This window comes from Tachyglossus aculeatus, chromosome X1 (assembly GCF_015852505.1).
Source record: "Tachyglossus aculeatus isolate mTacAcu1 chromosome X1, mTacAcu1.pri, whole genome shotgun sequence".
Lineage (NCBI taxonomy): Eukaryota > Metazoa > Chordata > Mammalia > Monotremata > Tachyglossidae > Tachyglossus > Tachyglossus aculeatus.
Genome location: NC_052101.1, coordinates 88,913,924 through 88,939,183, shown reverse-complemented (window position 1 = coordinate 88,939,183; position 25,260 = coordinate 88,913,924). Strand labels below are relative to the sequence as shown.

The 25,260-nt window shown below is 49.5% G+C and overlaps 1 protein-coding gene across 1 annotated transcript; it reads right to left on the bottom strand.

The window, feature by feature from the left end:
- Positions 1 to 5,694: 5,694 nt before the first annotated feature.
- Positions 5,695 to 25,181, bottom strand: CDHR4 (cadherin related family member 4). Its single transcript, XM_038740114.1, has 20 exons — positions 25,133 to 25,181; positions 24,937 to 24,960; positions 24,168 to 24,361; positions 22,052 to 22,217; positions 21,610 to 21,701; positions 21,115 to 21,225; positions 20,244 to 20,347; positions 19,720 to 19,856; positions 18,538 to 18,721; positions 18,259 to 18,409; positions 17,751 to 17,847; positions 17,365 to 17,571; positions 16,986 to 17,125; positions 16,057 to 16,207; positions 13,191 to 13,423; positions 12,896 to 13,035; positions 8,167 to 8,223; positions 7,544 to 7,619; positions 7,216 to 7,246; positions 5,695 to 6,005 (listed from the first exon to the last, which is right to left on the bottom strand). Exons 1-20 carry the CDS (start codon positions 25,179 to 25,181, stop codon positions 5,950 to 5,952), a joined length of 2,400 nt encoding a protein of 799 aa, XP_038596042.1. The 3' UTR covers positions 5,695 to 5,949.
- Between the last annotated feature and the right edge of the window lie 79 nt (positions 25,182 to 25,260).

Sequence of the window (25,260 nt, the reverse complement as noted above, 5' to 3'; positions counted from 1 at the left end):
CAAGGATGAAAAGTTCAGCATTCGGTGCCACAGATAGTTGCAGTAAAAGGAACATCCTTCAGGTTTCACTGTCGGATGAAGCTATACCACAAAAAATGCCACACTACTCAGATGTTGGGTACCTCTGGGTTGTCTTTCTTGTATTCGGTAAGTGCAAACTGAGTTGGTTATTACAAGCTGATTCTTGGTATGTTTACTGAGCAGAAGTAGGCCATTGCTACTTAACCGACAGATCCCATGATGCCTTATGTGTCTGTTTATTGTTGCATTGTGCTCTCCCAAGTGTTTAATACAGTGCTCTGCACACAGTAAGCACTCAATAAATGCGATTGAATGAATGAATGAATGAAATACTGGTGCAGCTGGGATGAGTCTGCCCAGTGGTTTATCACTCAACCTAATGGAAAGGAGTCAGCTCGTCTTGGGCGGGGACTGTGTCTACGAACTTTGTTATGGTGTGTCTCCCAAGCCCTTAGAACAGTGCTCTGCACACAGTACGCACTCAATAGATACCATTGGTTGATTACCTGACTGAATCAGGAGTTCCCGGTTCTAATCCTGCCTCTGCCCCTTGCCTGCTCTGTGACCTTGGGGAAGTCACTTAACTTCTCTGTGCCTCAGCTGCCTCATTTGTAAAATGAGAATAAGCTGCCTGTTTACTTGTTTTGGTGTCTGTCTCTCCCCTTTTAGACTGTAAGCACGGTGTGGGCAGGGATTGTCTCTATTGCTGAACTGTATTTTCCAAGTACTTAGTACAGTGCTCTCCACACAGTAAGCGCTCAATAAATATGATTGAATGAATGAATACCCAGTCTCTCTCCCTCTTAGACTGTGAACCACTGGTGGGATAGGAACTGTGTTCAACCTACTCCAGTACATAGTCCAGGGCTTGGTACATAGTAACCACTTAAGAAATACCATCATCATTATTATTATTACAACAAAGGTAAATATGTAGGTAGGATGAGTGCTGCTTTAACTACTATCTTCAGCCCAAGGGCTCTGCCCCCTCCCTCCTACACCCTGCCCCCCAGCCCCCCAAGCCCTGGCCTTCAGGAAGCCCCTGTGACTTAGGGATTCCTCCAAGGTCATTTCGACAGACACTCCCTTCCCTGCCCCTTTACCTCTGTATGGCCACTGTTGGGTTAAAAATAGACTCCTCGCTGTCAGGAAGGGGAGTGCATATCTGCAGGGAGGGGTCACGCATGCTTCGGGAACATTAGGAGAGGTCATACTTTGGCGGGGGGCATGGACCTTCCCCACGTTCACCGGGGTCTCAATTTGGCCAAGGGAGAGGTGAAGATAATGCATTTTCATGGGACACATAATGTGTCCATCATGTTTCTCTCATGGAAGGCATTTAGATTCTTATCTGGTAAGTTGCGCAACATGAAGGTTATTAAACTGGGGCTCTCTTAGATAAGGGGAGTAAGGCAATCCCATGGTTGAGGGCCCTTGAAGTTCAAACCTGCAGGCTATTAGCAGGAGTGCCACAACAAGACCCAACAGGTCTCTCTGTTGACAGAAAATGCAAAAGGAGAGAATGGTAGTATTTCCAAGGCATGGACTGTGTCTGTGGTGTATTTCAGTATGAGGTGTGACACGGTGGGAACTCAATCAGTATTTATGGTTAACTCAGAAATAATAGCAGTGATCAAAGATTGCTTAACTAATTAGATTAAGAAGATCAAATGGCCAGAATGGACAGTGATAGACTGAGTAGCAGACTAGAAATAAGTGGAGATGTGCATTATCAAATGCAAAGTGATGCAGATGTTGTACTGAAAAGGAAGAAAGCAAAAAAAAAAGTCAATGCACATAATATGGAGGGGTATGGATGGTGCCCACTACACTCTGTGGATTGTTAAACGGACAACCACTTCTCATGTTCTTTATTAATTAGCATTCTGTTTTATGGACATTTTCCACAGTATTTGAGTGTTGGATGTTTTCTCTCTCTCTCTCACTCTCTTTTTCTCTCTTTCTTCCCCCACCCCCAATCTGGTGAATTCTTTGAGGACAGGGACTGTGTCCACTAATTTTCATTAATTTTTCCCCAGTGTTTAATGCAGTGGTAGTGTACTTAATCCATAAATGTGACGGTGAATAACAGGAAAGCAAATTATCTGCTGTGAAAAGGAGATCCCAGGAAAGCAATAAGAGATTATTAAAAAAAGATAAACTGAAACAAGAGCCACTTATACAGATAAAGAAGAAAAACAACTGAAAGAGGCATCTTTTGTGTGAACAGAATGGAATAAGGAAATAAGCCTAAGTACAAGAGAGAGAGTGAACTAGAGGGTGGCCAAGCCGAACATTTATAGATCGATTAATCCAAAAGAATACAAATAAGCTGAAGTGGATGATCACAAATAGAAAGAAATAGGAGGCATGGTTAGAGTTACCCTTTATGGGAGGAGAAGGAAGAGAAGGAGGAGGAGAAGGAAAAGGAGAAGTAGGAGGAGGAGGAGGAAAGACCTAGTGGAAAGAGCATAGGCCTGTATGTCAAAGGACCTGGGTTCTAATCTCACTCTGCCACTTTCCTCATGTAAGACCTTGGGTAAGTCACTTCACTTCTCTGGGCCTCAGTTTCCTCATCTGTAAAGTGGGGATTTATAATAATAATAATTATTATGGTATTTGTTAAACTCTTCCTATGCTCCAAGCACTGTTCTAAGCACTGGGGTAGATACAAGGTAATCAGGTTGTCCCATGTGGGGCTCACGGTCTTAATTCCCATTTTACAGATAAGGTAACTGAGGCACAGAGAAGTGAAGTGGCTTGCCCAAGGTCACACAACAGACAGGTTGTGGAGCCAGGATTAGAAACCAGGATTAGAAGCCGAAGCCAGGATTTAATGCCTCTTCTCTCTCTGACTTTGTCTGTGAGCCCCATGTGGGAGAGGGATCTACCCCAGCACTGAGTACAGTGCTTGGCACATAGTAAACACTTAACAAACACCATTAATAATAATTATTATAATAGCGGTGGTATTTGTTAAACACTTACTATGTGCCAAGCACTGTTCTAAGCACTGGTGTAGATGCAAGGTAATGAGGTTGTCCCAGGAGGGCCTCCCAGTCTTAATCCCCATTTTGCAGATGAGGTAACTGAGGCACAGAGAAATTAGGTGACTTGCCCAAAGTCACACAGCTGATAAGTGGCAGAGTGGGGATTAGAACCCACAACCTCTGACTTTCAAGCCCGGGCTCTTTACACTAAGCCACCCAATAAATAATGAAGAGGAGGAAGAGGAGGACTAAGAGGTAGAAGAAAATGACCTAGAGTTTTTGCAGAAACCTTCCAGGAGGGGTATTTCTCACCCAATTAATGAGGGCAATCCAGGCTCCTGTGGCTCTGTTGCAGTTATGACACCCAACCTACTATTATGTTTCACTTCTTCTCCCTACAGGTCCATTCCTTCAGCAAGTTTGCCAAGACTGATTCCTGACGTCACTGGAATTCTTTGGAGCCTTAATCAGGACAGTGCCGCCCAATTACAGTAGCAATAGCCAGTTTTGCAGGAGCACCTAGATATTCTGCAGACTCAACTTTCTGCAGCTCCCAGCAATTCACCAGGTGAGAGGCTGCACCTAGAATCTGGGTGGGGAGGGGAGTTGCGTTGAGGGGGAGAGGGAGAGAGAGAGAGGCAGAGAGAGAGCACACCTGTCTGCTGTGTGACCTTGGGCAAGCCACTTAACTGCTCTGTGCCTCAGTTACCTCATCTGTAAAATGGGGATTAAGACTGTGAGCCCCACGTGGGACAACCTGATTACCTTGTATCCCCCCAGCACTTAGAACAGTGCTTGGAGCATAGAGAGAGGCTAGGGGTTGAACATTCAAGTGCTCAGAGAGAGGGATTCTGGATTTCAAGGGAATTAGCCACTGTGCCCCACCACCATTTTCAGGGTGGCAACCATGACTCTGGATACAACTCAGCAGGCTAGGAAACGTCCACTTTTCTACCACATAATAATAATGATGATGGCATTTGTTAAGCACTTACTATGTGCTGAGCACTGTTCTAAGCGCTGGGGTAGATACAAGATAATCAGGTTGTCCCACATGGGGCTCACAGTCTTACTCCAACTTGTACTTCCCAAGTGCTTAGTACAGTGTTCTGCACACAGTAAGCGCTCAATAAATATGATTGATTGATTACTCCCCATTTGGCAGATGAGGCAACTGAGGCACAGAGAAGTCAAGTGACTTGCCCAAAGTCACACAGCTGATCAGTGGTGGAGGCGGGATTAGAACCCACAACCTCTGACTCCCAAACCCTGGCTCTTTCCACTAAGCCACACCACACCCTCCATCCCTCCCACACTCACCTTCACTGAGCCTCATTTTTGACATTTCCATCCCTGACCTCTGTCTAGCTCACCCCCTTCCTCTTGCCTGGAACTCCCACTGCCCTCAAACCCTGAAGGCCTCAGCTTGCCCCATACCCAGAGCCCTTCTGAAATCCCATCTCCTCCGGGAAGCAGATGCATTTTTCCTTCTCTCTTCCCAAGCTATTGTCCCAGCACTTTTGCACTCACAATCTCCCTTGGAACTTTTGTTCATATCGATTTACATACTCTTACTTAAGCACTTCTTCTTCTGACTTGTAAATTGTTAAGTATCTGTCTCTCCCACTCCTCTGTAAACTTCCTGTGTCAGTTATAATAATAATGATGATGATGGCATTTGTTAAGCACTTACTATGTGCAAAGCACTGTTCTAAGCCCTGGGGGGGGATACAAGGTGAACAGGTTGTCCCACGTGGGGCTCACAGTCTTAATCCCCATTTTACAGATGAGGTAACTGAGGCTCAGAGAAGTTAAGTGACTTGCTCAAGGTCACACAGCAGACATGTGGTGGAGCCGGGATTCAAACCCATGACCTCTGACTCCAAAGCCCGTGCTCTATTATCTATTAGTTATCTATTAGTTATTATCTATTAGTTATCTATTGTAGTCTATTATGTATTAGTTATCTATTGTAGTCTCCCAAGTAGAGTGTTCTGCACACAGTAGGCACTCGATGCTATTGACTGATTGTTCCATACAAGGAAATATGGTGGTGCCAAATCGCGACATACCAAATCCCTTGTTGGTCAAGAAAGGAAGCCAGTGTCCCTGCAAGACTTAGTTACACTCAACTCCTACTAATAAAGGTAATAACATTAACAAGGATAACATCGTAGTTTTAAATAGCGGCTGTCAGTACAGAGCTCAAAGGCTTTTATGATGCTTTTCAAAAATGAAAAAAAAACCCTCCTTAATCCTTACAGTATGCCCGTAGGGTAGGGAGGATGCAGTTATGTTTCCATTTTCCAAGTGATGAAGCTAATGCTCAAAGTGCAAGGGGCTGAGATGGGAGAAAGAAGCAGAAGCCTTCCTGGTATGCTCAGAATTGGGCAACCATCCCCAGGAGAGTTGGAAGATGTTACCCCAACAGCTTTGGGGGGTGAGGGAGAAATGACCTATTGTACCTCATAAAATGTACATACTGCTTCTCCCCTGACCAGGGACAGGGCAAGAAGGAAGGTGAGGTTACTCGTCAGGCCAGCTGGGACTGCTTAACCTTTCAGGCAACTAGGGTCTCTCCGTGATTTCTTCTGGAGTAATTTGACCCTGCCAGTATTCTATTTCAGGAAGGATTACCCTGCTTTAACGATCAGTCTCACATCATTATAAGTAACACCTTTATTTGGTTTGATCATTTTTACTGTTAAACACATCTGGAAACTGCCGGCCTGGGCTACACTGGGGGAGGGAGAAAGGAAGGAAGGTACTGGGTGGAAATGAAGGGAAATAGGATGAAAGGATTGAGGATAGTAGAGAGATGGTTGGCAGGCTGGATGCCCTTTAAGGGCATTACCTGTTTCAAATTAAGTCCAGCTGCAGTTTCATTAGAACTGCCTTAATCTCAACTGCTCAGAGAGCCCAAAGTAATAGGTTTCCATCAGATCCAGTGGCGGGCGCCTGTATTGCTGTTGAAGAGGTAGTCTCTGCCTGTAACTAGAGATGGCAAATAGTGAGTTTGGAAGAAGATTGGAAGAAGCAGCATGGCCTAGTGACGTGGGCCTGGTTATCAGAGGGCCTGGGTTCTAATTGTACTTTCCAAGTGCTTAGTACAGTGCTCTGCACACATTACACACTCAATAAATATGATTGAATGAATGAATAATCCCAGTTCCTCCATTTGTCTACTGTGTGACCTTGGATGAGTCACTTAACTTCTCTGTACTTCAGTTACCTCATCTGTGAAATGGGGATTAAGACTGTGAACCCCATGTGGGACATGGACTGTGTCCACCCTGATTATCTTGTATTTGCCCCAGCACTTAGTACAGTACCTGGCACCTAGTAAGCATGTAATGAATGCCATTTCAAAAAAATAACAAGCCCTGGCTCTGACATGTGTTCCCTTGCCCATGAAAGCCCAAGGATAGTTCTGGGCCAGTGGAGGTGCAGGGAGCTCTGATAATGCAATCCCATTTTCACCTGGGAAACATCTCCCCGCTCCTGGGCAGAGTTTGGACCAGGTATTGACAGAAAAAGAACCTTCCTCTCCCTTCTCCTTCCTCCAGTCTCTGCTTCGCAGGTAGTTCCAGGGCAAGAGGTAACTGCTGCTAGACAAGGCTAGAGATCCAAGGTGAGGCTTGCCGGGGAGGGTTCCTTGCCATCTTCCCACCCTCGCTGGAGGGAAAACTACACCTATCATCCCAAAGCAAGCCTGGGTTCCATGCCATAAGGCAGGACTGATGGAATTATTTATGCAAAGAACCAAAGAGGGGCCTGGAGACAGTTTTCCAAATTTGATTGTATTGATGTATGTGTGCGTGCATGTGTGCATCTGTGGATCAATGGACCCTGGAAACATATTCCTGGCACTGGGAAGCATGAGGGAGTGACAGAAGCAGCATGGTCTAGTGGATAGAGCATGGGCATGTGAGTCAGGAGGACCTGGATTCTAATCCCAGCTCTGCCACTTGTCCATGGTGTGACCTTGGGCTTTACTTCTCTGGGCCTCAGTTCCCTCATCTGTAAAACGGGACTAAGACTGTAAACCCCATGTGGGACATGAACTATGTGCAACCTGATTAGCTTGTCTCTACCCCAGTGATAAGTACAGTGCCCAGAACATTAGTAGTGCTTAACAAATACCAATTTAAAAAAAAAGGCAGGGCCTAGAGGATGGGCACAGATCACAGAGGTGGGAACTCACCAGGATCCTGGGCTCTGCCATCAAACAGCTGCTGAGAAGGAGAAGGAATTGAGAGGTTAGGAAAACTAGGTCACCCTGCCCACCACCCCCAACCCCACCCCTCCAACAGCTTCTAAATCTTAGCTAACACCCAAAGTAGATGTACCCCTCATCCTCTTGCCATTCCAAGGGCTAGATCCCTCACCAAAAGGAGATGCTGATTGGAAGAATCAGAGATGTCAAAGAAGGGGCTGGGGCTATTTTCTGAGGGGGATGGGACTCCTGGAGCAACCTTAGGGCCTGCTGGGCTGGGGGCACCTATGACCTATTGGGGCAGGTTTGGTAGTACCAGGGTCGGGATGCTGCCAGTCGCTTCTTCCTTATTGCTTTGCAGCCCATCTGTGGTCTTTTCATTTTCTTTGGCACTGGTTTAAGAGGAAGAGAGGAGATAACAATAATAATAATTTTTTTTAAGCACTGTTGTAAGCACGTGAGTAGTTACAAGTTAATCAGGCTGGACACAGTATCTGTCCCATAAGGGGCTCATACTCTCAATCCCCATTTTACAGATGAAATAACTGAGGCCCAGAGAAGTGAAGTGAATTTCCCAAGGTCACACAGCAGACATGTCACAGAGCCGGGATTAGAACCCAGGTCTTTCTCACTCCCAGGCCGAAACTCTATCCACTAAGCCACACTTAGTCCCAGGAAGGGACCTGTAACCTCCTGCCAAGCGGTTCTTTCCTAGGGCTGTAGAACAATGCTGAAACCCCAGGTAGGGAAGGGGGACTCGGCAGAGTTTGCATCTCCTTGCTTAGAGGCTGATTCACAAGCTGGGGAACAGAGGCTTCCACGGTAGGTAGGGCAGCTGACTGCCAGTGAAGAGTGGTGTCTTCCAGACCAAGATCGGCTGAGGGGCCAGAGAATTGGGCATGTGGGAAGAGACAGAGATCACAACAGTACCTGCCTTACCTGGGCTGCAGGAGGGGCAAGGAGGCCTTCCGAATTGTTGATGGGCTCAGGACCATCCTACGATACAAGATAGAAGGGATGTTGATGTGATCCATGCAGTCCTTCCCCCATCCCTGCAGTATGCCCGAAGCCCTCAGAGTACATAAAATGGGAGCAAAATGTCTCTTGGACTGAATAGCCTCTAAAATGTCTCTGAAATTCCGTTAGCAAGAACTGTCCAAAGCAATGGTGTCTTGTTACAGGGTTGCGGGAGAGAGAACTCAGTAGCATTCTGTTTCCATGAGGTGGAGCAGGGCAAAGTATTCCCTACCAGGAGGCTGACTCAGGAGGAATCTAACCGCATAGACCGGATTTTCTTGGAGCAGTACTTCAGTAGCCAAGTTCCACACCACCCTCCCTTCTTCTCCACCCCTCCTCCTCCTCAATCCCCACCCCTTGCCAACCTTCCCCACTTCAGCCAACACTCACAAAATAAGCTCGTGAAGGGCAAGACAGCGGCAATACCACAGTAATATCTCAACTCAAAGCCAGGGTCGAAGTTGTAACTCAGCCACTCTGACGCTCTGCTTTCCATCTCACCTCCCACAGCTCAACCTACTGTACAGTCCTATAGCTCTTGTCACCATTTGTATTTGAAAATGTCCTGTGATGGGTCAGACTGCTTAGAGAGACATGGGCTTATCAGTAATAGTAATGGCTTTTATTGAGCATCTAATGAATGCAATGGTGTTGTCAGTGGCGATGGACTCATGGAGAGGAGGGGACAGTTTAGGAGGAAACATGAAAAGTTCCATTTTGGACATGATGTGCTTGATGTGCTATCAGGCCATCTCCATGGAGATGAACTGGAGGCAAGAAGAGTTGCAGAACTGGATAGCAGATGAGAGGTTGGGGCTGGAGAGGTCGATTTGTGAGTCATCTGCCTAGAGATGATGGCTGAAACCATAGAAGTGGGTGAGTACCCCAAGGGAGTCAGAGCAGAGGGAGAAGAACAAGGGACCTAGAACCAAGGTTTTGGGGAGACCAGTGGTTAAGGAAACAGAGAAAGAGCATTCTGAGTCAGCAAAATCAAGATCAGAGAGCAATTCTAAGGAAAAAGGGGTGGTCTACATTGTGGAAAACAGGCAAGAGGTAGAGGATGATTAGGACCATGTAGGGGCCAATGGACTTGGATATGAGGAGGTCATTGGAGACTTTGGAGAGTGTGGAAGTGGTTATTAGGTGATTACTGACCCACTGGTTTATGAACTACCATTCTCTTTATTCAGATATGGCTCTGTTGACTTTTTTTCTATGCCAGACTTCCTTCCAGGAATTGGGTCTTCCAGTCATGGCTTTCCTCATATCCTCCAAAGGCTCTGCAGTTGGCTACCATCAGAAGCAAAATGGCCAGTAAGGGGTAGATGTAGTTTCTTTTAAGTAGGGTTACAATAGACCCAAATAACTTCTCAGTCCACACCCATTCGTACTCCCAAACAGCTGAAGGGTAAACCAAGGGCTAGCACTTTGGTTGGTGTGGGATCAATGCCCTGGAAGGAGGAAAAGCTTGGAGTAAGGGGAGATTGAGAAGAGAGAGAAGAAAGCAGGGTAGAGTAGAGAAAGGGTAGAAAGAGCAAGAACAGGCAGGGCAAAGAGTGATGATCAGGGAAGACAGGGTATGATTAGTGAGGAATGAGAAGGAACAGTGTGAATTGTCACATTCAATGACTGCACCCTAGAGGCATATACCCAAAATTATATGCAGGGGATTGTAAATCACTTTGCAGAGTCAGCCCAGTGCTATAGACTGAAGATCAGTCCAAAAAAAGCCAAGGTAATCGATCGACCTGCATCGAGGAAACTGAAGCTCTGCTCAGACAGCGTGGTACCGAATGCCCTGTTACCTAGGTAGCAGACTGTCTAACTACACGACAAGGTACAGGGAAGTAGAAATCTGAGTCGAGCCCAACATATCCTTTGGGGAGGCTGTCAGGTGGAATGTGGTAATAATGTGACATCACGCTTCAGATCAAACTAAAGGTCTACAGAGCGGACCCTCTGCTGTGATTCTGAAACCTGGACTGGCAGCAAATATCACAGCCAACTCCTTAAGATTTCTCTCCCTCTCCACAGTCTCACATTTCCTCCTGCATTCAAGACATCTCTACTTGGGTGTCCTCCCGTCACCTCAAGCTTAACATGTCCAAACCAGAACTCCTTATCTTCCCTCCAAAACCCTGTCCTCCCCCTGATTTTCCCATCACTGTAGACAGCACGACCATCTTTCCTGTCTCACAAGCCCGTAACCTTGGTGTTACCCTTGATTCTTCTCTCTCATTCAACCCACATATTCACTAAAAGCTGTCAGTTCCACCTTCACAACATTGCTAAAATCTGCCCTTTCCTTTCCATCCAAACCTCTACCACGTTAATACAATCACTCATATAAAAATGCATTCATTCAATCGTATTAATTGAGCACTTACTGTTTTCAGAGCACTGTACTAAGCGTTTGGGAAGTACAAGTTGGCAACATATAGAGACGGTCCCTGCCCAACAGCGGGCTCCAAGGACAATGTCTGTGTGTAGTTGGAACAGTGGATCCTATGTTAGTTTTATTAGTCAGACTTACTCCCAGAAGTGAACATCTCTGTCAGTCACTCTGTGTGTGGGTGTATGTGTGTATCAGAAAAACAGCCTGAAAAATGGCCTCAACTATTCCCAGAGCTACTTGTCCCTCTTCTTAGGGTGTGATGTGGGGTTGTCACTGAGACAGCAGGGAGTCAAGGTGGGCTTTTCAGATCCTTTTTCAACTGTGTCTGTCCCTTCTTTCATAGGCCTAAGGCCAACAGCTCTAGCCCCTGTTGACAGGACCTACAGCTGGAATCTTAGCCGCAGAGCAGACAGCAGTGATAATGAGGTAGAGAGCTGAGTGGTCACTATTGTGCAGCTGTCCACAACCCTGGAACTAACTCGTTCTTGGAGATGACTTGGGTCACCACTCCCTGGCCCTGCCAAATCCTTCCCCTTGTTAAGCCAGCTTCTCAGGTCAGCGGACCAGAGAGCTAAGAGTCTCAGTTCTACATCTCTGATATGGGTCCAAGGACGTGCTTTAAGCACTTAACAAATACCATTATTATTATTTGACTCCTCGTGGTTCTGTCCTCTCTGATCTGGTCACACATTTATCTATGACTTGAGCTTCTGGGCCTCAGGTATATCTAGTTCCATCCATGGGCCTGGGAGTCAGATGGACCTGGTTGCTAATCCTGGCTCTGATGCGTGTCTGCTGTGTGACCTTGGGCAAGTCACTTAACTTCTCTGGGCCTCAGCTACTGCAGCTGTGAAATGGGGATGAAGACTGTGAGCCCCAAGTGGGACAGGGACTGTGTCCAGCCCAATTTGCTTGTATCCACTTAAGAGCTTAAAACAGTGCCTGGCACATAGTAAGCACCTAACCAATGCCACAATTCTTTGTGGGCAGGGAATGTGTCTGTTTATTGTTATAATGCACTCTCCCAACTGCTTAGTACAGTGCTCTGCACACAGTAATCGCTCAATAAATATGATTAATTGAATGAATATTATCATTATCCATCACTTAATGATAATAATAATAAAAAAAAATTATGAGATTTACTAAGTCCTTACTATTTGCCAAGCACTCTACTACATGCTGAGGTAGATACAAGATAATCAGGTTGAAAACAGTCCCTGTTCCATATGGGGTTTGTAGTTTAGGCAGGAGGGAGAGCAGGTATTTTAACCCCCTTTCAAAGTTGAGAAAACTGAAGTACAGAGGAGTGAAGTGATTTGCCCAGGGTCACCCAGATGGCAAGTGGCAGAGGGGAGATTTGAACCCAAGTCCTCTGACTCAGACCTGTGCTCCTTCCAAGGTAGAAATTGAATGTATGTGCTCCCTGTGGGGCAGCAATCTTTTTCCCAGGAGAAGGGATGATAGTGACTCAAATGTGGGTCTTCACATAGAAGTTTTCATTGGCCAGAACAGAGTCTCCTGCTCAGTAATAATAACAATAGTAATAATAATAATAATAATAATGGTATTTGTTAAGCTCTTACTATGCTCCAAGCACTGTTCTAAGAGCTGAAATAGATGTGCGTTAAGCAGGTTGGACACAGTCCTTCTCCCACATAAGGCTTACAGTCTAAGTAGGAGGGAGTAGGATTTAATCCCCATTTTACAGCACTGAGAAGTTAAGTGACTTGCACAGTCACACAGCAGACATGTGGCAGAGTCAGGATTAGAACCCAGGTCCTCTGACACTCAGGCCTGTGCTCTTTCCACTAAGCAATGCTGCATCTCCATGATGCTGGACAGAATCATAGGAACAGACAACTGACTAGACATTATTGGCAACAAAGCTCTTTTCTGCTTGCACTGAGTCAGCCTGAGGGGAGACCAAGGCCCTTTCCCTTTCTTCTTTCTTCTCAGGGTACAAGAGCCACCAAAATCCCCTAGATATGGTGCTCTGGATCAAAGGGCAGCATTGAGGGTTGGGTCTTCTTCCTTTCCTTGAAGGTAACAGGGAAGAAAAGAAAGGCACCCCTCCCCTATCCCCCCAATAACCCAGGCAATCAGCTGAAATTCCTAGGTACCCTTTCCTAGCCACACAGCCTGCAGCAATCCTGGAGGGGCAGTGGTGATGGAGGAGGAGAAGGAGGAGGACAACGAGAAGGAGGAAAAGGAGGAGGAGGAACAGGAGGAAAAGGGGGGAATCAAGAGAGTTACCTGCTCAGGGATCTGTAGAGGAGCCAGCCCAAGGCTATTATCAGGAGGGCTCCAGTGACCGTCAGCACTGCCACAAACCAGGGCTCTGGGGCCCAGTACAACTCGATGCCAGTCACCAGCAAGGGTGTTGCTGCGGGGGTCTAAAAACAAAGAAGGCTTAAAAGTAAAGATTTGGAAAGAAGTGCAGGCTTCAGGGGAAATAGATTTGAGAGGACCGATCTCGGGGGTGGAGGAGGGAGGGCAGGAACGGAGGCAGGAAAGGGGCCCTTGGGTTACGCTTCCCAAGAGCTCTCACTGTGGGGGTGACAGTGCTCATGGTGGTCTCGGTGGTCACCCAGGGGAACACGTGGACTAGGATGGTGACTGTAGTGCTGAGGTGAGGGAACGTGGAGCCATCGTCGACCACCCGGACCAGAAGCTGGTGAGTGTGGGCATCAAAGAGCCTATCGGGCTGAAAAGAGGTGGAGTTGTAGAAGAGGGTGAGGTGTTGGCCGCCTGCTGACAGGTGGAAATCTCCCTTGTTGTTCCCTGGCAGGGGAGAGGGGAAAATGAACCAGTTTGGTCCCTGCTCCACCGTCAACCCTCACTCCCTTTCAGCCCCTTCCCCTGCTCACTGCTCGGGCTCTCAATCCAGCCAGCCACCCGGACCCTTTCTCGCCCTCATATGCTGAGACGACCTGGCCACGAACCACCTCTGCTCTCTCCCCAGAGGTTACCAAATGGTTTTGACTTGAAACTCCTAAATCTATTTTTGCAGGCTCTTCTTCCCAACATATAGTCAAAAGGGATTCTCTGCTTGAATCTGTCCCCTTTGGGCACTTGGTAATAATGATGGCATTTGTTTTATGCTTACTATAATAATAATAATAATGGTATTTGTTATGCACTATGTGCCGGACACTGTACTAAGCGCTGGACTACATGTCAAGCACTGTTCATAACTCCACCATCAGCCCCATGGCACTCAAACATACATATCCATGATTTATTTATTAATATTAATGCCTGCCTTTCCCTCTAGACAGGAAGCTCATTGTGGGCGGGGAATGTGTCTACCAACTTTGTTGTACTCTCCCAAGTGCTTAGTACAGTGCTCTGCACACAGTAAGTGCTCAAGAAATACCATTGATTGATTGAATGAGTGAAATGTCTGATTTAGAAAAATAGTCTTTTAATGCACTCAGTAAGCACTCAATAAATACTTTGATTGATTTATTGTAATTTGACTTCAGTACTGGTGTGTGTGTGTGTGTGTGTGTGTCTTGCGTGCTAATTTGTCTGCCTCCTTCTCTGAGTGTCCCTAAATCAGCCTAGGTCAGCTGGAGAGATGCCAGTGAGCCCATTCAAAGTCAACACAATTCCTCTTGGTCTCCTCAGCTGTCTCTGCTTAACTCCTGAGGCTTTACCATGGGATGTCAAAGTGTCCTTCTTTAGGTCAGAAACTGTTTGGCTTTGGCAGTAGTAGAGAGGGCAAAGAGCATTAATATTCAGTTCAAATAATCAGTTTTGGATTCGAGCGGTCTGGATTAGGGAGGTTTTAGTGTAACCTGGGTGGCTCTATTAAACCAAATAATTTTTCAATATGACAGATTTTTTAAATAGCCATTGTTGGATTCAAAATTTTGACTAAACAATGATGGATAAATTGCTTCTGATTGTCATTTGATATCATTCTTTACTTCAAAATATTTTTAATATGTTGGGCAATAGTTTTCAGCATCATCAATCAAAAGAAAATATATTAAGAGTCCAAACATTCCTTATTCCTTTAATTTGTTTAAATGAGACCCAGGATGTTGAGGTGAGTTTCCGATTTCTCAGAAACTGCCTGGACTGTACTTGTTTGAAAAGGCCTAAGGGGAGAAGAGCAGCTCCTCAATCTCTGGTTTGGGATTGGGCTGCAGTTTAGGGAACGTGTTCTAGTGCTGGGAGTCAGGAGACTCCCAGATCTGCCAAAGGTCTGCTGTGTGACCTTGGGCAAGTCACTTAACCTCTCTGGGCCTCGGTTCCCTCATCTGTAAAACGAGGATAATAATACACCCACCTCTCCCTACTTCACAGGGATATTGTGAGGATAGAATTAGATAATTGAGGTACAAGTTATCATTGCCTCCCCCATTAGACTAAAATCTCCTTGAACAGGGACTGTCTTTTGTTTCTGCTCTACTCTCCCAAGCACATAAGTCAGTGCTCCGCACTCAGTAGGGACTCAATAAACACTGATGATTGACTGAAATGTAGGGGAGTTTGGAGAATACTGAGTTTGTTTTATTTATTTTTTTTATGGTGCTTGTCAAGTGCTTACTATGTACCAGGTGCTGTACTAAGCGTTGGGGTAGACACAAGCTAATCAAGTTGGACATAGTCCATGTCCCACATGGAGTTCACAATCTTAATCCCCATTTTAAGGATGAGGTAACTGAGGCACAGAGAAGTTCAGTGACTTGTCAAAGGTCACACAGCAGACAAGTAGTGGAGCTGGGATTAGAACCCAGGCCCTTCTGCCTCTCAGGCCCCTGCTCTATCCACTAAGACTGTTCCTAGAAATATCACATAGATGTGCTGAAAGAAATTAGCTCAGCAGATCTGAGATGTTCTGGTCAAGGAAGGACAGGTCTCTGTACATGGTCAGTCCATATAGAAAGTCCCTCCTTCCCCAGTGGATTTTAATTGTGTTCACCTGTTCACTAGGACCCTGAGGCCCTTACCGAACATCATTCCAACATGCCCTGCTATCCGTTTTGGGAATTACTGGCATGGACCCTCAAACTCCCAGGTTCGGTGGCACTCCCCAACCCAGAGGCTCTCAGCAGAGATCTTTTTTTTTTACGGTATTTGTTAAGCGCTTACTATGTTCCAGGCACTATACTAAGTGCTGATACAAGCTAATGAGGTGGGACCCAGTCCATGTCCCACATGAGGCCCACAGTCTTAATCCCTATTTTACAGGTGAGGTAACTGAGGGCACAGAGAAGTGAAGTGACTTGCCCAAGGTCACACAGCAGACATGCGGTGGAGCCAGGATTAGAACCCAGGGCCTTTGACTCCCAGGCCCAGGCTCTTTCCACTGGGCCATGCTGCTTCTCAATCTTAATGTCGATCAAACTTAGAGTCCCCCTCCCCGCCCACTAGGGCAAGCAGCCTTTCCTGCGATGTCTGACCTCCTACGATGGTGTAGGAGAATCTCTGCTGCTCAGGTGCGTCTCTGTCCCAGCAGGTGATCCGGCCAACTTCTGTGCTGATCCTCAGCTTGGAATAGATGGTGAGCTCTTGGTATGGTGGGGTGCACTCTGGAGGGTTGTCATTCACATCCTGTATCAGGAAGGCCCAAATATCAAGGCCATGGCCCATCCCACCTCCCCTTGCCGCCCCCCGCCCCAGCTCACGGTACCCTCTTCCTGCTCCCACAGGCCCCCATACCCCATCTCGCTCTCTCTCCCTCCTGCTCAATGTTCAGAAGAGTAGCCTCAGAGTAGAAAATCCAGGTTCCCCCACCTTCCAGCAGCATTTGAGGAGAGGGATCTAGAACCCAGCCAATGGGGGTACGGGCAAAGAATGAGCCAGACAGGCAGGGAAACCCTCCCCCATATCTCCTTTGATCAGCCTACAGTAGAGCCTGGAGGTCCAGGAAAAAACCCTCAGGTGGGGTTTCAGTAAGAGAAACTGCAGAGGCAGGACCTGGATAGGGGGCTGGGGTCCTTGGATGGGGCTAGGACCAAAGGACCCCCAGAGAGGGTGGAACACTCAGAAACAGAAGCAGATAGGTAGCAGGGAAGTAGTGTGGCCTAATGGAAAGAGACTGGGCCTTGGACTCAGAGGACCTGAGTTCTAATACTAGTTTGGCCGCTTGTCTGCTGTGTGACCTTGGGCAAGTCCCTTAACTTCTCTGTGCCTCAGTTCCCTTATTTGCAAAATGGAGATTCAGTACCAATTCTCCCTCCTGTTTACTCAGGGAATCCCAAGTGGGACCTGACTATCTTGTATAGCACCTAGTACTGTGCTTGACATATAGTAATCACTTACCAAATACCCCAATTATCATTATTATCGTGTGTCCTGGATACTGGGATGGGATTAGGGCCTCGGGTACCTGGACCTCAATGGTGATGGTGCAAGAACCCGACAGGTGTTTTGTAGGGTCTTGGTCCTGGCCCCAATCAGTCAGGGAGATGGTGAGCTTATATGATCTTTGGGTTTCGTAGTCCAGAGGTCCTAGGAGAAAGATCTGCCCTGAAAGGGGCAGTTCAGTCCATTAACTTCCCCTGACTAGGGCCAACTCCTCCCCATAGCTTCCTCAGCCTCAGAGATTTCCCCTATCCCAGCATTAGGACCTCCCAAACCCTCTTTGATATGGGAGTGGAGGCTAGGGTTTCCAGCCATTAGGGCAGAGAGGAAATTAAAGAGCTTAGCAGGCCCCCCACCACCACGGTCTAAGCTCGGGAGTCCCCCAGGCTGGTCAGTGAGGATACCTTTGTGATGATCTAGGTAGAATAGCTTGGATGAATCAGAGATGCGGTAGTCAATGTTGTTGAATGGGTAGTCAGGGTCAAAGCCATTGATGGTGCCCACTTGGTGGCCAGGCAGAGCATCCTCCCTCACCAGGAAAGCGAAGGGCGGGGAGCATCTCGGGGCATGCTCGTTGACAGGTGTCACCATCACCAACACTGGCACCTGGGCTGTGAGGGCACAGGCACCCTAGGTCATCAAGGGACCCTCAGGAGAGGAACCAAGAAGACTGTGTCCCTGGGGCAGGAAGGTGGGACATCTTGGCAATGTGGATGTCCATGTGCCAGGGAGAGTGCTGGGACCCTGGGGAGGGAGATGTTTAGTAGGTTCTCCACAGGAAGGGACTCACTGGTCAAGGGAGGGTGACCGTTGTCAGTCACCAGGATGGTAGCCGTGTACTGGAAGTCAGGTGAGGCTGAGTCGTAGTCCAGGGTCGTGTTCACCTGCTTAGGCCAGAGATGGAGGTTAGGGTATTGTCCCCTGTGAGGCACAGGGGACAGAAGTAGGGACAGCAGTGTGCTGGCCCTGAAATCTGATTGCAAAACAGTCCGGTAGTGAAAAGAGCACAAACTGCAGCCTGAGGCCCAGACCTCCGCCAACTGGGCATTTCACAGTTCTGGCCTCCTGGGCTCCCTCATTGGCCCTAACCACCTGCCTTAGGAAGGGAAACAACTCCCTCCACTACAGCAGCCGGAGTGTAAGCTTAGTGGGGATCCAGGCTCCAAGTTGCTTTTGGCTCTGGGAAAGGATTACCTGAGTGCAACCCCAGGGTTAGGAAAGCTCCTTACCGAGGCCTTTGGAGTGGGCCTGAGGGAAAAGGGAAACTTCTAGTATTTCTGGGGAGGCCAGCACTATACCCGAAGGACTGAGTTTTGCAGGCGGAAGTTGTATGGTTGGGTCTCACTGGGCTGCAGCTGGTAACTGAAGCTGGAGTTGCTGGAGTCCGGGTCGGAGCAAGACATAGTCATCAGTATGCTGCCATTGGGCTTGGTCTCTGGGACCTGGGTCCTGGAGAGAGGGATGAGAACCGCTGATGGGGGAAGGGGAACCCTTCAGAACCCTAGCAACTCCACTTCCCCCTCCCTCCCTTGCCCTCCTAGCTCTGGCAGCACTTGATTAAGGCCCTCGGAACTCACACAAGCAGGGCAGGGGTGCAGCGGGGACTCCAGCGGTTGGTGGGCAGGACGGTGATGCTGATGGAGAGCTGAGCACTGTTGCTGGGCCTCGCACGTTCATAGGCTTTCACTTGCAGCCAGGTGACAGCAGCCCCTGGGTCTCGCCCCAGGTCCAGGGGAGAAGTCGTCCGGATAGTCCCATCCTCTGCTCGGCAGGCGGGGAATGGGGTGGGGGAGAGGAGAGAGAGCGAGAGAGAGAAAGAGAAAGAAAAAGAAAGGAAGAAGGAATGAATGAAAAAAAGAGAGAAAAGCCTCAGGTCTTCCCTAGCCAGGGGACCCATTCTTGGGTCTCCTGGGGACACGGGTTGCTGTTTGGAGGGATCGAGGGTCCAGTTTGGACTCCCTGGGCACATTCCCAGCCCTGCCTAACGGTGATCTGGACCCCTGAGGCCCTGGAGAACCGGCCTTGGGGAGCTGAGGATATTCTGGGGTCACTCTGACCTCCCAGGGGAAGTCTTATGGGAGTCTCACCCTTGGCAGAGAGCAAAAGGACAAGACGGGAAGAAAGGGGGTTGGGCAGGGCATGCAGGAGTGAAGCGGGTACTGTTGACTCTAGAGTAAATCTGCTACCAGAGGGGCCCTATGGAGGTGCCTGGCAGGGGGTTGGGAGAGGTGGTGGCTCAAGTGTTTCCTCAGGGCCCCACCACCACTGTCCGGCATGACATGGGGAGCAATCGGGAGCAGTAGACTCCAGGGATTCAGTCTGGGTGGGGGCAGGGTGGTTTGAGTGCACCTAGCACATCAGTGATTTGCTTCACCCTATAATCCTCCCTCCTCCCTTTGGCTTGAGGGTCCTGCCTGGGGTAAGTGGCCCCAAGCCCCACACCCCCATAGAGATAGTCACTGTAGGTGGGAACGGATTCTACATGGAGGAATATCCTTGGACTGGGTTGGGCCTGATCCATACCCAAGGGGCCACCTGAAACAAAATAGCCTTGGGAACCAAGATTGTTGAATAGTTTAGCACCCTAAGAAGACACCGAGCTCCAGGTTGGACAGTGAATCTGGCTCTGGGGAGCAGTCTGCAAGTCAGCTGGCCGGGGCCATCCTGTTCCACCTCATTCCCTATTGGCCCACTAGATCCATCCTTCCAAATCCCTAATTCCCCGTTCAGCCCGAGGTTGTGCTGGGGAAAGCCCTCACCAGGTCCGATGGAGTAGAGGGGACAATGTTCTGGGGCGATGATGTCATAGAACAGGTTGCTGCCATTGGCTTGTAGCTGGGTGACTCTGCTCCCAGGGCTTGCACTCTCTGAGATGTTGAAATCCTGGGGATGGTTCCTGTAGCCCAGGAGCAACCTGGTCTCAGCTCCAAATAACATAAGGACTCTCAGGCCTGCTCCTGGCCACTCCCCTTCTCCCAGGACTGCCCAGCCAATCAGTCAGTTGTATTTATTGAGCACTTACTGTGTGCAGCGCATTGTACTAAGCACTTGGGAGAGTACGATATAACAAACAGACACATTTCCTGCCCACAACGGGCTTACATGACTGCCCAAGAGAAAGGGGGAAAAGGAACACCAGTGTCCTCCAGTTCCCTATCCAATTAATGATTTGTATTTCAGCAATGTAGAGACAACCAACCCCAGGCCCCGGGGTGGGAACCCACCCTCATCCCTACCAAGAGATCCTAGTCTTGGCCCCAGCTCCTGGGAGAGAGCTCCATACCAGAAGAAGACCTGACTTTGGGGGTCGGGCAGGACCTCCACGGTCAGGGTTCCCTGACAACTGCGATTTTTTCTGTCCATCACGGAGATCTGCAGCCGGAAGGTCTGTGAGGTGGGGAGCAAATCAAGCATCTCGAACTGTCAGGCCAGGCTTTGCACCCAAGTTCCTGTCTGCCCACCCCCCGGCAGCCCCAAAGAAGGCCCCAAACAGGGGTCCCTTGAGGCATCTAGGCCTGCCAACTGAAGCCTTGGGGAGTCCAGATCAGCCTCTGCCTGGAGGTCATCGCAGTACCCGGAGGATCCCTGATCCCTTAGGAAGTTGAATGTTTTGTAAAGGTTCAGACTTGGCATAGGGTATCCCAGAAGGCCCTAGACTGAACTGGTCTCCTGGGCTTAAAAAACAGTGATCCAAACCCCTGGTAAGGGGGACACCTTAATTCTCCAGGGTCCTCGGGACTGGCCGGCTGTCAGAGATAGTACAGGCCCCAGATTCCACTGCTAACAGTGGTGCTGTCTACTGACCCCTCCAAGAGGACCCAAGGCCAGACAGGTTCCCATCAGTATCCATTAGGCGGGATTCTGGACCAACCTAGGAACGCTGGCAGCTGAACGGTGAACCAACTGCTGTAGGTCTTCTCACATTTGACTCAATCAGTCAATCGTATTTATTGAGCGCTCTCCTGATCAGCACTTCACCCCTTCCCTCATCAACTTCAGTGTCTCGTCTCTCTGACTGCCCTCCAAGCCTGTCCCCCACCACAATTTCTCCCACCAACCCAGCCTCTCCCCTGCTCTATCCCACACCCCAGTCCAGATACCCTGAGGAAGCAAGCTGGGAAGTGGGGAGAGGGGGCCGGTGGGTGGAGGCTGACCTTGCCAGCGTGGCCAACGAAGCTCTCATCTGGGGCCAACACATGGCCCCTCGAGTCCACAGTGAATGGGCCTGGGAAATATGGGGGACTCTGAGGGCTGACAATCCTCACCTGTGGGGAAAGTCCAGGCAGGGCTCAGCACATCCACTTGCCACACAACCTTTCCCCTATTAAAACTGCTGAATCCTGCCCTTGCCCCAGAGCCCCAGATACCCCTTTCCTTTCTCACCACGCCCATGCAATCACTTCAGACACCCCATCTCTCACTCAAGCCCCCCTCCAAATTCCTCTCCACCCTCATCCCTACTCTCTCAAATCTCCAATTGTCCTCTTGCAGTCCCCCATGCACAACTCCCCACCCACCTCTCCTTTACCTTAGAGAGAAGGGAGAGCGGAGCCTCTTTCCCATAGCAGGCCCTTCCCCTGAGGCTCGGCCACAAGGCTCCATCTCTCCATGAAGCCCAGTCCACCCCTCCCTTCCTTGGCAGGACTTACCCTCTGGGAGGATCCAAGGTCCCTGCGGAGGAGCACTGTGTACAGCTGGGACTTGGGGGCCACCGTCTCCAGCACCTGCACTGAGGCTCCAGCTATGCCCCAGAGTAAAAGAAGCCCCATTTGACGTGTCCCAGGACCCAGGAGCAGGGGGCAGGGGCCTGACTGAATAATGGAGGATGAGCCGATCAGAGCTGTAAGGACTTGGTGAGGAGCATCGAGTAAACAGGAGGAAGTGACAACTACAGAGTTGGCAGAAATGTGGGTGGTGGCCTAGTGTGCCGGGGACATGGGTGCAAAAAGCACTTCACTCCGCTCCCCCCGCCTCCCACCCACCAGCCTTGGGCAGTGACTGGAACAAATGAGCACTGGGGTCAGAAGATGCAGAGAGAGCGTTGGGGTAGGGTCAACAGGGTGACAAGGAGGGTGGCAGGGTTGGCCTCACCTGGGCTGTCAAAGAGCCCCATACAGATGGGGGGACCATCATCTCGCAACACCATGACAGTGAGTGGCTGCTCCGTCTCCTCGCCGGGCCCACAGCTCACCTTCAGCTTCAGGATGTAATGATTGGCCTGTCGGGCATCAAGCACCGCTGCACTGCTCAGGGACACCTGTAAGCAGAGGGTTATTTTTTTATGATATTTGTTAAGCACTTTCTATGTGCCAGGTACTTCTATGCACTGGAGTAGAAACAAGATGATCGGGTTGGACACAGTCCATGTCCCATATGGGTCTCACAGGCTTAATCCCCATTTTACAGATGAGGTAACTGAGGCACAGAGAAGTGAAGTGACTTGCCCAAGGTCACACAGCAGACAAGTAGGAGAGTCAGGATTAGAACCCATGACCTTCCGACTCCCTAGCCCATGCTCTATCCACTAAGCCACGCTGCCTCTTGTCCCTCTTGGGGATTAAGGGGAAATGAGTCTGTACTGCTGGTACCCACCAACCTAGAAGAAGAGCTTCACTGCCCCAACAGGAACCCTAGGCTGGGGCTAGTAGCCAATGTTATCCCCCTCCCTGCACCCCAGCCTCTCTAGGCTCCATGACTTTCTCCATCTACCCCTGTAGTAAGGCTTAGCTGACCTCCTCCTTCCCCCTCTGCAGCTCCATCTCCTCACTGTACAGAGAGCCCTGTACACTCCAGCTTTCCTGTCCATCCTTTTACCCACCTCTCCCCCCCGCCAGCCCTTTCCTAGCCTCATGTCCAGAGCCATTCCAAAGGGGAAGCAGAGCTCAGGGCAACTAACCTGATGTGGGGCCCCCTGGACTGACAAGCCACGTGCCTGCAGTGTGATCTTGAACAAGTCACTTAACTTCTCTGGGCTTGTTTCCTCATTTGTCAAATGGGGATTCAGTACCGGTACTCCCTTCTACTTAGATTGCGAACCCCATGCGGGGCAGTGACAGCATCCAACCTCATTATCTTGTCTCTACCCCAGCACTTAGTATGGTGCTTGGCACCTAGTGAAAGGCTTAACAAATATCATTTTGATGATGCTGATGATGAAAGCATTCTGCCTCTGAGCAGGACCCTGGAGAACTGCCACCACACAGGGCAACAGAGGAGGGGCAGTTGACCAGGGTGTAAGGAGCAAGGGGGGTGTGACCGCTTCTGTCCTACTCTCATTACCCAACTTGGTGGCAGAAGTTCAGGGCTCCCCTAGACTGATCCTAAAGTCACCGAAGCTGTGCTTCAGGACTAGGCTGGGGAAAAAGAAGAGAAGATTTGCTCTATCAGCTGGTCCTCTCCTTTTCCTCTGTGAGGATCAATCACTCAATCAATCGATGGCATTTATTGAGCACTTACTCTGGGCGAAGCATTATACTAAGCCCTTGGGCGAGTGCAGTGCAATAGAGTCGGTAGACTCACCAACCACACTCTCCTTCCCCAAAGAGCTTACCGTCTAATAGTGGAGGTAGAAACCGGGGAAAAGGCAGAGAGAGACGTCTGCTTAGAAGTAAATGACTTGAGGTGCATATGAAGGATGTGGAACTCAGGAACTTAGCCCCTTACACCTAGTCGCTCTATCTCCTACCCTTTCTGCATCCTGGCTCCTGGGAGCCAGTCAGAGAAAGAGGGAGAAATATATTCATGACATTCCCATCTCTGACCCTTTAACTAGTTGGCCTCAAGACCACCCGAACCAACTTGGGTAAATACTAGCTGGTCATTCTCTGGGTGTTTTAAGTTGTTGAGCCCCTGGGTTCCATCTTCTTATTTTTTTTTAAATGCCATTTGTTAAACTCTTACTATGTGCCAGGCACTGTATTAAGCACTGGGGTAGATACAAGATAATCAGGTTGGACACAGTCCGTGTTCCACATGGGGCTCACGGTCTTAGTCGCCATTTTACAGATGAGGCAACTGAGGCACTGAGAAGTTTCGTTACTTGTCTGAAATGATACAATAGAACCCAGGTCCTATTGACTCCCAGGCCCGTGCTCCATCGTCTAGGCCATGCTACTGTCTGCCCCCGCCTCAGGGCACCGAGTCCCATCCTCTTCCTCCTGTTCCCTGAGGGTTGTGACTGGGATTGCCTAGGCCGCACGCTCCGTACCGTCCCCAGGAAGACATCCTTGATTCTGCTGAGGCCGGGCTTGTTGAAGAAGGTGCTGAATGGTTGGACGCTTAGGAGTTCCAGGTTTGGGCTCGTGGACGTCACCATGTTGCAATTGAAGAAGAACCGGAAGATGGTGGAGCCTGGTTCCTTGCTCTCTGGGATGGCTGTTGTCCAGGGCAAATCTAACAATACTGTTCCCAAGCCTGGCTCAGGGATCTGTCCTCCAAGGCAAACCCCTCTGCCCGCCCCGCCCAGCCGAGAGTGGGGCCCAGGGGTCGTTGCCATCCCCGCGCCCAGGTATCTTCATCCAAGACAGCACAATCGGCTGCACTTTCTGCTGGAAGCAGCACAGGGAGCCCAGAGGAGTGGGCCACGGTGGCCAGGAGATGGGAGTCTGGGGAATGTTGCCCACCACCACCACCCAGCCCCGCCACCGACCTTCCACCTCTTAAGCCCCACCCCAGCCAGGGAATGGCTTCCTCCAAGAACAGACACCGGCTCCCCGACCAGTGTCTGTCCAGAGTCATGGGTTCTGGGAGTAAGTCAGTAACTAGGGGGAGAGGGAAAGGGTCTGATAAATGTTGGCACCCCACTTTGCTCTTCCAGGCCTTCCATCCTCCTACTCAACCTATTGCCCTTGGTTTCCCTTAGGTGATGCCTCCCTCTCTCCCCTGGTAGGATGGGGCTGTGGGGAGAAATCTGCCCACTAGCCCAGCTGAATCCCCCTGCTCTAAGGCCAACCCATCTCCTGTGGCAGTACCCTCACCTAAAGCCCTGGTGGTGGTGATGGCTGTGGAGAAAAGAACGGGAAATCTGGGTAAGGGGAACAAAGTCACACCCCACCTCTCCACACCCCACCTTTCCCTCTTCCTACACCCTGGCGCCTCCCTATTCCACCCACTCAGGCTTACTCCACCCCAAGCTCCCCTCTCCTCCTTCCTCCCTCCATCCCCCCTGCATACCTGTGAACCCCAGGGCAAAGATGAGCTCCCCAGGGTACAGCAGTCCCATGGTGAGCTAGAGGAGCCAGATAGGAGGAGGTTGCTGCAGAATGGGAGCCCCAGCTGGCTTGTGTTTGCCTGGCCCCAGG